Source organism: Panthera onca, chromosome B2 (genome assembly GCF_046562875.1).
Source record: "Panthera onca isolate mPanOnc1 chromosome B2, mPanOnc1 haplotype 2, whole genome shotgun sequence".
NCBI lineage: Eukaryota > Metazoa > Chordata > Mammalia > Carnivora > Felidae > Panthera > Panthera onca.
This window is the reverse complement of record NC_138343.1, coordinates 142,560,608-142,573,160: the sequence shown is the minus strand read 5'-3', so window position 1 is coordinate 142,573,160 and position 12,553 is coordinate 142,560,608. Positions and strand designations below refer to the sequence as shown.

The following is a 12,553-nucleotide window of genomic DNA, read 5'->3' as shown; positions in this document are numbered from 1 at the left end:
CAAGTGCATTTCTGCTTAAAAAACATTTATGGAGCACCTACTGTGTGCTTGCCCCAGGCCCTGGAGATAAACAGATGAGTAAATTGGGGCGCCTGGGTGGCTCAGTCGATTAAAGCATCCGACTTCAGCTCAGGTCATGATCTCATGGTTTGTGAGTTCGAGCCCCGCGCCAGACTCTGTGCTGACAGCTCAGAGCCTGGAGTCTGCTTTGGATTCTGTGTCTCCCTCTCCCTCTCCCTCTGCCCCTCCCCCACTCACTCTCTGTCTCTCTGTGTCTCTCTCTCTCTTTCAAAAATAAATAAACATAAAAAAAAAATGAGTAAATCAAAGGACCCGGCCCTTGAGGAGCTCACCACCCGGGCTGTGAACCAGAAATTGATTTTTGCCCTGCAAACCATACTTAGTAACAACTGATGATGGCATGAGAAAGCTCCCGAGGAAATAATGCCACAGACATTATTAAATCCCCGTTGGCCGGGACGTTAATCGAAACTAGCTTGCGAAAAGACCAACTGATCATAATTAATTAAAAATTTCTGGACTGGAGTCTACTCTTAAGTCTGGCACAGAGCAGCCCCATGGTCTGGCTCCAGCATTACCTGATGGATAATCAGATAATCAGCACTGTGTGTGATTTGCCCACGGGTGGGTTGTGCCGGCACCTTTTACCCAGAGTGACACGGACCCGTGTCTTCTGGCCCACGTGGCAGGATTCCTGCCATCACACACAGAGAAGGGGAGGGCAGCACAGACGGGGGGGCCCTTGGGGGAGGCACTTCCAGTGTATCCCTGGAGACAATTCTGTCTTCTGTGCACTTGTGTGTCCTTGGGCACACACTCAACACCCAGACACTCCAAGTCAGTGTTTCTCCCTTTGCTAATAGGATTTTTGACTTTGTTGACCTAAAACAGCCAAAGTAGGGTGGAGAGAAAGGCTCGGAGCCATTTCTCAGTAATAAAAATGATTCCCAATCGCTTGCTAAGCTTAAAATCATCCATGAAAAGTGGTGAATCAATCCACTTAGTGTCCGAAATTCACGAAATTTCAAAGCTGAAAGGAACCGTAGAATGAAACCTAGAACCTGAGACAGTTCTTAGAAAGGAGCCTAAAAACTTCTTGTCGAGTGCAGCATGTTACAGCTGAGGAATGTGGATCTGGGAATGTCCTGGGCAGCCCGGGCAGCCATGCACAGGGCAGAGACACTGGCTTGATGGGGACAGCGGCTTGAAGTCAACAGGTCAGGAAACAGCCCATCGCCGGACACCAGGGTTAGAGTTTCCACGCTCGACATCAGTCACATTTAAATAAATTGGCACGAAAATACACCTGAAGGTCAGTGCTCATTTTGATGAGCTACTGATAGAAAAGGGCAGAATTCGTATTTCTAGATTATGAAATACCCATTTCTCATATGCCTATAGGTATTGCCTATGAAAAGAAATGCCAGGGCAGGAAGACGCCAACCTGTGGGGCGCATGGCTTCCTGATTTCATCATTTCCATATCAAATAATTGGACACCTGTTCAACAGCAGGTATCAGCTGTTTGAGGCAGGCACTGAGGGGAGCGTCGGGGCTCCCATGATGGATGCGAACCCAGGCCTGCCCTCTGGCTTGACCATGCGTGCAAAGCAGCTTCACGTGCATGAAGTCAGCCTTGAAGAGACGTGGAGACTGCAGCTCCCCTCAGAGCCGAGAGGAGGGAAGGGAGATGAGAGTTTGGAGGTCACAGGAAATAAGAGGAGGGGTGTCACGCTGATGGCCTTTATTTCCCAGGGAGGAGGGAAGCAGGGCTAAAAGCGAGAGGAGAACGGGCAGAGGGAGGAGTCTGAGCAAAGTGGCAACATTCTGGCCCAACCCATGGAAGAAAGGAAGGAGCCGGATTTAGGGCACATAGAACAACAGCCAAGCAGCGCTGAGGACCCGCATGGAGTTGGCTAACCAGCCGTAAGGAGTGACAATGGTGCAGATCAGCTCAACTCTCTGCTTCTCCCACGAGGCTCAACAATGCACATGCAGGAGGGATGGGGGGCGGGGGGGGGCGGTGTGGGGACTAGCAGGCCACTGAGGCTGTCTCTCTGTCAGGGGGCCGGCCGTGCTGACATGAGTGGGACCAGGATAAAATGAGAAATGAGCCAGGAGACGGCTCTGGACCGTGGAAATGGGATGTGTCTCTGGACCCAAAGCCTGAGTAGGTCTGAAAGCGAGCTCAGGAGAGCGCAGCAGTTGAGGAGGCGAGATGACTGTGGAGAGGAGCAGCTTTACCACAGGTGGTAGATGGCAGCAGCTGGAAAGCATGAGGTGAAGCTGTCACATGGGCCACTGTCATGGAGGACGCCAGTGTGGATAGGCCATTATGAGCCTAGCGCCAACATGCTATTTGTATTTGGGGAGCAAACTGGAGGTCAGGTACCAAGCCAGTGTTGGTTGAGAATGGCCACGGAGAACTGTGGGCTCAAGTCTGAGCTATAAGTTAATTGTCTACAAAATGAGCAAGCTTCAGGAACTAAAATATGATATAACAAAATAGGAGGCACAAATCTGACTTTTCCCTCCATATTATGTCTAGTTTGGGCCCCACAGCTTAAGGGCAGCATGACGATTTTTAGAAAACCATCACCTTATTAAAAATACACATGATCCGGGGCGCCGGGGTGGCTCAGTGGGTTGAGCATCTATCTGACTCTTGACTTTGGCTCAGGTCACGATCTCAAGATTCCTGAGTTCATGCCCCACTGTCGGCACAGAGCCTGCTTGGGATTCTCTCTCTCTCCCTCTCTCTCTGCCCCTCCACTGCTCTCTTCTCTCTCTCTCAAAATAAAGAAATAAACTTTAAAAAAATACATATGATCTTACTGAGAACTAAAATTTTCCAGATGAAGAGCCTGGTGAAGGCAGGTTGACCTGCGCGCCCAGTCGCTGGGCTGGTTGCAATCAGAGTTGGGCCATGGTCCTGTCCCGACCCCAGTGTCTGGCTTTGCACAGACCACAGGACCCCACATCCAGTCAACAGGGGGAAAAAAAAGCTAAAACACCTTCAGAAAAGAAGTCTTCAGGGGAGGTAAATAATAAGATTCCAGTATCTGGACTTGGGACTTCTCTTCCCTGGTGACTAAACAGAGGAATATGGGTTTAAGTCTCAGTGAGAGGGATCTTACATTTAAATACACAGAGAACTTTCTGGCTGAAAGATAGACCAGGAGCTACCCAAAGCCAAAGCTGAAATTTCTGCCAGGGAATTGCAGTTCTGCTTAGTCCTCTTACTTTCTGAGTCCTCTGGGTCTTCAGATTTGGACGAGCGACCAGTCTGAGAATCACTCAAGTCGGCCCTGGCACGTTCTTCCTCCTAACGCTTGCCCACCCCCGCGGTCCCCATACCATCTCAGCCTGGCGTCACCATCTTTGCGCCTCCTGGGCTCCCCCACCCTGCTTATTCTAGATCTCAATGTTGTTCACTTTTCAAAGAACTTATGATCATGCTACAGGCTGAATTGTGTCCCCACCCACCCCCACCCCCGCCCAAATTCACTTGTTGAAGTCCTGACCCTCAGTTATCCCAGGAGGTAAATGTATTTGGAGACTGAGCCTTTAAGAGGTGGCTAAATTACAGTGAGGCCCCTGGGGTGGGCCCTAATCCCATCTAACTGGTGTCCTTTTAAGGAGAAGAAATTCGGAGACACAAAGAGATACCAAGAATGTGCACTCCTAGAGGAAAGGCAAGCCAAAGAAGAGGCCTCAGGGGAAATCAGACCTGCTGACACCTTGATCTTGGACTTCCAGGCTCTAGAACTGCGAGAAAATAAACATCTATTGTTTAAGCCACCCTCTGTGGTATTTTGTTATGGCAACCCTAGCAAACTAATACAGATTATATGCATTATGTTTTGCTTATATGTTTATTGTCTTTCTTTCCCTCTAGACTACAGTCTCCATTAAGGCAAGCCCTTGTCTATCTTCTTCATTATTGTATCTTTAGCATCCAGACATGCTGGCAAAACCAATGGTGCTAAATGAATGAATCTAATAATTAAGGAAAGATAACGAGGTCAAAATAGGTCTCAGCAGCATAAAGAGGCCTTCTGGAATTTGAACTGAAACTACTGTTTCCAGCAAAGCAAAAGAATAGATTTCCCTCTGGCTTCAAATAAAATACTAGAATAAAGTGGGATGTCACCAGTCAAAGCACTAAAGGGAACCCTTGGGACCTCACCCCAGGAGTCAATGCCAATGTCTGCCACTATCTCCAGGACAAATCCCTTCTTTTGAACGAAGATACTTGGAATTCAGAATACTTCTTTTGTTTAACTACCAGGATTATAATTTATTAACCATTCCTCAGAACAGCAGCATAGTATTTTCCAAGCCTTATAAAAAAGGTGTAGATGCATGCCAATCACTTCTTGATTACATCTCATAAATTATTCTTATTATTTTAATAACAATGAAATGTGATTTTTTTTTTTTTTCTGGAGCACTGTCGCCAAGTCTATGCATTCTGGATATTCATTAAAAAAATTCTGCTTTACAGCATATGCTGTAAATTGTTTCAGCTAATTTCTTCCAGTATCTTTTGTATCATAATGTATAACAAATATACTATTATGTATTATAGAAGTGTGCTCTTTGGCAACTAGGGCACACAAAGTCTTCTACAGAGAGAGGTTAAATCATCTTACTGTACATAAGACCAATAATGAGTTGGAACACGATTGTCCATGAGTCCCAATTCCCAGCATTTCGGTAATTCATGCTCATGTCATACACACACACACACACACACACACACACACAGAGAAAGATCATACATACGTGTACTTCTATTAAAGAAGGCACAAGAAATTCATTACTTAAGAAAAAGCAAAAGAAAACTATTTGTTCTAAAACCACGGACATTCAGAAAACTTTATCAGAAAGATTATAAAAAATAAAATGGTCATTTAAAATACAAGATTCAGATACAAGGCACTGAACCTCTGTCAGCAAAGAGTTTACATGTCCCTCTTCAGGGGTAGACAATCGAGGAATAAACACCCTTGTCTATTCTGCATATTCCTAGGTATACTACCATCTTGGCTACTTCACTGTCATCATCCTCTCCGTTTTGACCCTTGGCCTTTTGCTCTTGTCTCTCCTGTCACCCTCATACACTCTCTGCTCGCACTCTCACTCTGGAGCATGACTCCACAATGCATGTCTGTCTCTTACTTCTCTCTTCCAAATTTCATCCCTTCACATGTAATCACCTCTAACATGTCTCCCTTCCATCACCCCTGGGGTCACCACAAGTCCAACATATTGGAACAAAAACATATCACCTTTCCTGGAAAGCCAGTTTCCTTTTCTGGTTGTTTCATTTTTCCACCCCTTTTTGGTGGAAAAGGGACCTTGAAGCTGCCTACACCCATCAAATCTGACCTGAGAAGCAGATTATGGTCATTGGTTTCAAAGTACTCACCTTCCTCTCAACAACAACACCAGACTGATGTACTTAAAAACATGGGTCGTGAAAATAATATACAGTTCCTCGCCATATCGCCTTTGGGATATCATCCAACCACACTCCAAAACAACCACATTCATACGAGAACATACAAGAAATGTACACACTTCTCTCAACAAGGAAAAAACAACATGACTAGACAACAGCAACATCCAAATGATAAAACATATATACAAATATGGAGCAGAGATGGAAGGCAGGTTCTCTAACATATCACAAAATATCCCATGGTTACAAGAAAACAGAGAAAGACTTGATGCATGCAGCATATTAGCCAATAAAAGCCACTGCTTGGTGGGTTCCATTCATTTACGCCATCCACAGGAAAAAGAGCTGTAACAATCCTCATCAGGCCAGGACTGCCATCTCAACCACCATATTTGCCTGTTAACAGTGCAACAGTATCCCCAGATGTGGACGCGGACACCTCCCCACGCCAGAACATGAAAGAACAGTGAGAAATGAGCAACAATGGCTGCAGTCTGGGCCATCAGGTGCACAGCAGGTTGACCAAAACCGTGTGGCATGTGTGTTAGTTTAGCGATGGGAACTGAATGAAGGTTGGTGAGCACATGTGTGTGACAGAAACACCACCCTCTTGCGAGATGGTGCCTCAGTGAAGACATGAACCGAAGGAGCACGAGGTACCTGTGACGGTTTCATTAAATGGTCCTGGACCCTTAATGGGAAAACCATCAATCTTGATCCATTCACCTCCTAAATGAGGAAAATGCAACTTCATAGTTAGAAACAAGAACGATTGGATTTTCCACATTTCTGCGCAGCCCTAACGTATATTTAATGGTCTTTTCAACACTCTTCCAGAGGATCTGCTCAGGCCACATCAATAACAAGACACATACGCTTTATCGACAACACATCTTTTTGGTCTTTTGCACGTGGTTTACTCTAACGAGTGCTCAAAAAAATAGGACAAAACACAAATGACCTACATTCAAATTACTTTAAAAGAAGGAGTAAATCTCTCCTAGTTTTCAATCTTTCAGCTTGCTAGACAAGTCTAAAAAAAAAAAGAAAATTCCTGTTTGGGAACTCTTTAAAGATTCTACGTTTGTGTAGACCTGAGAAAGCAAGGAGAGATGTTTCTCCCAATCTAAGTAACAAAAAGACAGCCTCCAATTCTAGGTAAGACTTACCAGGCAGGCTTTCAGCTCTGTAAACTGGACGGCTCACTCCATTGTGGTTTTCTGCAGTAACCAGCACAAAGTACACTACACCCGGCTCTGAAACATATGGTTTATATCAAGCCACCATTTCACATCTCCAAGAATGACAGTTCGATTCACTAGCCGTCTTCCTCATATATAACCAAATAAAGAAATCTGAATTAAGCGACAAGTCTAACTACGGCTTTCTCTCTCACTCTTTTAATCACTATCGCTAACATTCCTCTCATGTAACTAAAATACACCTGACCCAAAGAACACAAAATTTATTTGTAGTACAAAGTACATGGCATGTGTAATAAGCCTGGATCCGTGAGCAGTAGGCAGAAAAAGCTTTTGAGTTTTTTAATGTGAAATTAATGCAGGAAATAGAAATGTACTGTCTGCTAACTAGATGTTTTAACCTATGCTATCAGTAACTGCCAATAATATCTCTCCATGAAAGCTCCAAACAGAGATCTCCAAAAAACAGTAAGAAAATGTCAGTGGAACTCATAAAATTTAGCACATGGGAAATCTTCATTGCAACACACAAAAAGCTTCGTGAAATTTTCCCCTTATCCCAGTAAAACACTCCCTTTACTAGATCTGTGTGCTGTCTTTGACTATTTCAACAAATATCTAGAAAAACAGTTGTTGGAATCTTGGAAATGCTAATCTTGAAATAACTGGGCTCCACTTTTTGACTTGCATCTAGGGGTCAAGGTCAAATTGCGATGCTCTCTTTGGCTGAGCTCCTGAAGTCAGTGGAACAGGAAGGGAAGCCAAGACGCCACATTACCAAGTGAGTGCGCCCCAAATGTGCAGCTTCAGAAAGCAAAACTCCAGTAGTGCTGCTTTTCCTCAAAATAAATTACTGAGAAAGGTAAGTGAAGGTGTGAACTCCTTGAGGAGATGAAAGTGTGCAGGCATGTGAGGGGCCAAAGGTTGGAGAGATAAGAGTTAGTTGTGTCAAAGACAATAACGGTTATTACATTTCTCAAAGTGGGGAGTATTCCTGCAACGGAACTTTAGTTCTCGGGCCAGAGGTCCAGGAACAGCGACACAGTGATGCCATCTAGCATCCCTGCTGTGCTCAAGGCCAGTGTGACTTCTGTCTGACTGAGGCAGGGCCTGGTGGCATTGAGGGTTTGGCACGACCTGCCAAGCCAACTGGAAAATGCTCTAGATCCAGACAGAACGCAAAATCATGCTTCACCAGGCACTTTCTCTCTTCATCCTGAGGTTATTCATATTTTCAAAGAAATGTAATCCACATGTCTCTGATTCCTGTTAACTCATCAGTGAGTTACTCGGGAGGCATTATTTGTTTTTCAGTGAGCTCTAGGGCTCTCTTTTTGCATGTGTTTCTTCTCTGCAGCAATCTTAACAACCTAAGGTTTGAACAAGCAGATATGACTCTGCTCATGCCTTCGGTCCAACAGAATCTCCATTTAACCTCGTAGTTGGACTTTCTAGGGTGATACTGACATGGAAAGGATTCAGAGAAATGTATGTGTGGCTGGAACTACCAAGAAGGAAATCTGGTCCCCCTTATGCCCCTTCTATACACTCTCCGCTCCATTACTCAGAAAGCCTAACATTAGGGCGCAGGAGGTGGAGGGAGGAGTAAGTGCATAGACTATGGCCAGGAACCCAAGGAGTCATGAGTTGATTTTGATCCACCAGAGGAAGGCAGGAAAATGGTGACCTGGCACAGGGAGACCTGGCTGTCATGGATGCTGACTTCTGTTACTTCTTCACGATCCATCGTGAGGTTGGGCTGTGACGTGACTGTAGAATAAATGGAGTTTCAGGCTCGTCAGATCAAAAACGCAGAAGCCAGGGGATCCCTGGGAGGTGGCAGCTCAAAACCTAAGTTCAAAACCGCCTACACCTGCCCTTATAAAACAATATATCTAGGAAAAACTGCTAACATTACAAACTTCCAGAATCAAATATAACGGGGAGAATGTTACATCTTTGAACCAGATGTGGCTAAGCGAATATCGCACATACGTACCTTCACAGGGACTCATTACTTGAGTAACCTCTAATTGATTTGTAAACTAGAAATCTCAAGATGAAGCTACAAAGTAGTTGAGTTTCTATGAAACAAACAAAGGACCAACGTATTTTCCAAAAGCACGTTCAGAAACTAAAAATGGTTTCCTACATCCATTGAGAGAGATCTCCAGAAATACTAGAATTCAAATGCAGAATGAGGAAGCCCAGGGGCAAGATAAAGGTTAAGCCACAGCCTCGTGAACTCAGCTCCCCATTCCCAAAGAACCAGGAGGTCCCTTGAGCCTGTCCACACTGTGTCTCACAAACAGCCATCCTACGTAAGAAGGGAACTGAGAAGGTTGGTGTACAGTTAGTTCTGACTGGGAACAAGACCAGAGTGTCACTTACCCACATCCTCAATAAGGAAGGAGTGCGTCTCGGCATTCACCTTGATGTATTTAAGACTTTTCAGTGACTTCCCATAGGCAATGTTGTAATGCTCCACGGGTCTACTGGTAGCATCTTTGGGTGGGTCCCATGTGACTTTCAGGCCCATTTTAGTGGACAGCAGTTTCACGTGCCTTGGCTTCAGTGGGTGGTCAGCTATGCAAACAGCATGACTATGAACTTACGGGAACACAGACTGGGAAAACGAATTTTTTTTTCCAGTGTTCTCTGATATTGTTATCAAAAGAGCAAATGACTCTTCATTTGTCTGGTCCTAAAGACTTTAAGTACAATCATGTTTGAACATCATTACAGGATGAGAGCAAGACAAACATACCAAACCCACAAGCTTTTATGTATTTTGGATAAAACAGTGGGTGGTAAATTTAAAACAAAAGTGAATCAAAACAAACTCGAGGCATTCTCTGGCTTGATTATGCTGCTTTGCTAGCACAGGAATAATGAACTCATAATTTGACATATTCTCCAGAGGCAACCATATATCAAATAACTTCTCAGCATTTTGTATGGTATAGTTGGATAATCTTTAAAATACCTCTGAGAGCAACATAAAATTTTCATGATAAGGGAGACTATCCATTGCAGCCAAAGTGAGATAATGGAAGTGTTCATTTCCACAAAGAAAACAAACCAAGATCATCAACAGCTTAAAAGGGAGATAAGCCTCTGGTATATCTGAATATAACTAATTTAAATGTCTCCATATTTTGTCCCAGAAGAGGAAAAACAAGTTATTAAGAAGCACAATTCCATTTGTTTCTTCAGTTCTGAGGTTCCGTAAAAGTATTCTAGATTTTCAAAAATAACCCAAATGAGACATAACATTTTGTCAAACAAAATCTCTCAGCCCACACCGTAATGGATCCTAACACATAACACATAACACAATATAAACACATGCTAAACATTCACACAAATAAAATTTAGGCAAATTTGGATCTGAAACTGTTTATTCAGTGATGCCAGGCACTCCCAGGAAAGAAAAAAGTAGTCAAAAAACCTGGAAACCTTTCAACTTAGTAACATTAAGAAAAGTGAATTTGGAACCTCATGGAAAAAGAAAGGGGAAGAAGTGTTTCATGATGACACGTGGATTGGTTAGTATGTGATTTTAATACTGGATGAAAATTCAGAACACAGGAAGCACAGATGACCCTAACATACCCCAAAACTTCCCCGCTGCCTCAGGAGGAACACGATGAGAAAAGGGGAGAACTCGTGGACCCCACTCAAAGAAATCCAAGGAGTAAAAAAGAACAGAATGAATATGATGATTTCAAAGCAGAAGAGAAAGAGACAAAAGCATGTTGTCCGACTACGGGCACGAAGAGAAACCCACGAAGCAACCCGTCCCCAGTTCCAGAGATGAGGGTGTCAGGATGGGAGAAATCAGAAAAGAAACCTGGTACTCTGTGTGGAATTTTGAGTTCAGGAGACTGTACACACGGCAAGGGGTTGACTTCCTGCGCATTTACTAGCAATCACGGCTACTCTTCAATAATGCTCACGTACTCCCGCCTCACCCACAAGGAACCTTCCAGGACTTACTTAGCCAGAGGACTGGGGCTCCCTTCCCTCGGTTCCCTTTATTTTTCCCAAGGCTTCATTCCAGAAACCTCTCCTCCTCCTCTGCCATCTGACTAATGAGCTTTTTCTAGTTGCATTCCGTGTTTCCCCCAACGGCAGTAATCAGTTCCAGGAATCCACTGTTTCATAGTGACCAAAAGGTGTGGAAGAGTAAAGCGAGGTCTCCAAAGCCTGCAAAGGGATGCTCACGGCTGGGCGGTTCTCCCAAGGACGAAAACCAATCAATGAGTGCGTGAGTAACATTTTTCTTCACGGTTCCATTCCAAATCTAAGAAAAGTTAGATCCCGGACAGACACAGCTGAAACAAGAGGCCTGTGAAACCCAAACACTGTCACATCTTCTCTTGGGCACTCGTGATTCAATTAGCACAAACCCGCCTAGGCCTGAAAATGCTGGACTTTCATTACCGGTATCTGAAAAGAAGAACAATTTATAAACATACTCCTTGTTCTTCCCGGCTCTGCCTCACATCTACCCTTGGACCCAGCATAGATGAATTTCCAACTCACGCAAGAATCCATGTTCAAATGGTTGCATCAGCCCAGCATATGGGGAAACACTCAAAACCTTCAAGGAGCTCCAGTAAGGGGCACAAGTAAAGAAGGGCAAGGGGCAAATACCTCTGGGTTGCCAAAACCTAATGAATCTCACTTCGTTGTGCTCACACAATCAGAGCCTCCAACCGCGTCCATGCATGAGTCTGTTTGTTCTCCTGTTGCCAATGATCAAGTACCATCAGTGTGTCTCCACGTGATAACTGCCTGAGCCAGCATGTGTATGCTGAGAAAAAGGCCATATGGTGCGTGCAACTGCTCTAAAGTAAATACGAATGGGAGAGTTCAGTGGATAGGAAGAGGGGATTTATTGTCTACCGTCCACCACGCACGGCTCTGAGCACCCACTTATGCCGCAGGAGACGCTCAGAACACACATAACCTGGGAGAACACACATAACTCCCTCCATGTTGCAGAAGGGGGAAAGAAGGCCTTGGAGCAAGGAGGTTAGGGTTCAGCCAGAGTCACACAGCTGTACCCAGGGGGAGCCAAATGCAAACCCTGCTTTGTCCCATTCTAAAGCCCAGGTCTCCCTCCCCCCACAGCTCCCAGATCCTCAGAATCTGCTCCGGCCCATACATGATCTGTGATCACTGCCAGTGAAACCCCCCTTCTAAAAAAGATAAGGCCTCCGTAGTTGTAGTTGTGATTACCATTTCTTCCACCATGCTGCTTTCCCCTCGGGATGGGGACGGGGCGGGGGGACACTCCTGCCCCACCCCAGTCGTGGCACCTTGTGCTGGGTGTCCTCATCCTCCCTCTCTCTGAAGGCATGGAAGAAGTGGACGAGGTACTCTCTCAGGGATATTTGCACTCTTAGGACAAAACCTGAGACCAAATGACTTTTCTAATAGCAACGTTTTAGGCCTTAGAGAGTCACCTAATGAAGGTCGTTTTTAAACACAAAGACCTTTGGGGGACCTGGAACCATACTTTCAAAGCAGCCTTAGGGTCAATCTCCTTAAGATCAATCCTGAATGTAAGGTTTTCCAAAGGCCTGAGGCCAGTCTACCATCACCCCTCCTCCCACCCTACCCCCCAGCACAGGCAAACTGGGACAGTTAAACAAACTATACGGTGGCTTGATTAGCAGGTATTTTCACCCCCTGGATTCTCATCAACTTTGATATTTAAAATTGATGTCATTTGTGATGCTTCCTACCATCTGTACCCTCCTCAGAAAGAACTGGAGGAAGAGAAGAAGAGAGACCCTAGATCAAAAGTGATCTTGTCTGTCATTCCAGCCCCACCCAGAGCTCCCTGAGCCCAA

General features: G+C 44.8%; 1 protein-coding gene across 4 annotated transcripts in view; it reads right to left on the bottom strand.

Annotated features, from left to right (window-relative positions):
• Nucleotides 1–12,553, bottom strand: part of FNDC1 (fibronectin type III domain containing 1) — a 106,852-nt gene that overhangs the window by 70,811 nt on the left and 23,488 nt on the right. For 3 of the 4 annotated variants that reach the window (XM_060617023.3, XM_060617025.3, XM_060617024.3), the window contains exons 2-4: nt 9,081–9,275; nt 6,657–6,743; nt 6,148–6,216 (exon numbers count right to left, since the gene is read on the bottom strand). The exons of the other annotated variant lie outside the window; for it this stretch is intronic. In XM_060617023.3, the coding sequence (XP_060473006.2) occupies nt 6,148–6,216; nt 6,657–6,743; nt 9,081–9,275 (351 nt within the window). The remainder of the gene's footprint in view (nt 1–6,147; nt 6,217–6,656; nt 6,744–9,080; nt 9,276–12,553) is intronic. 4 annotated transcript variants of the gene reach the window in all.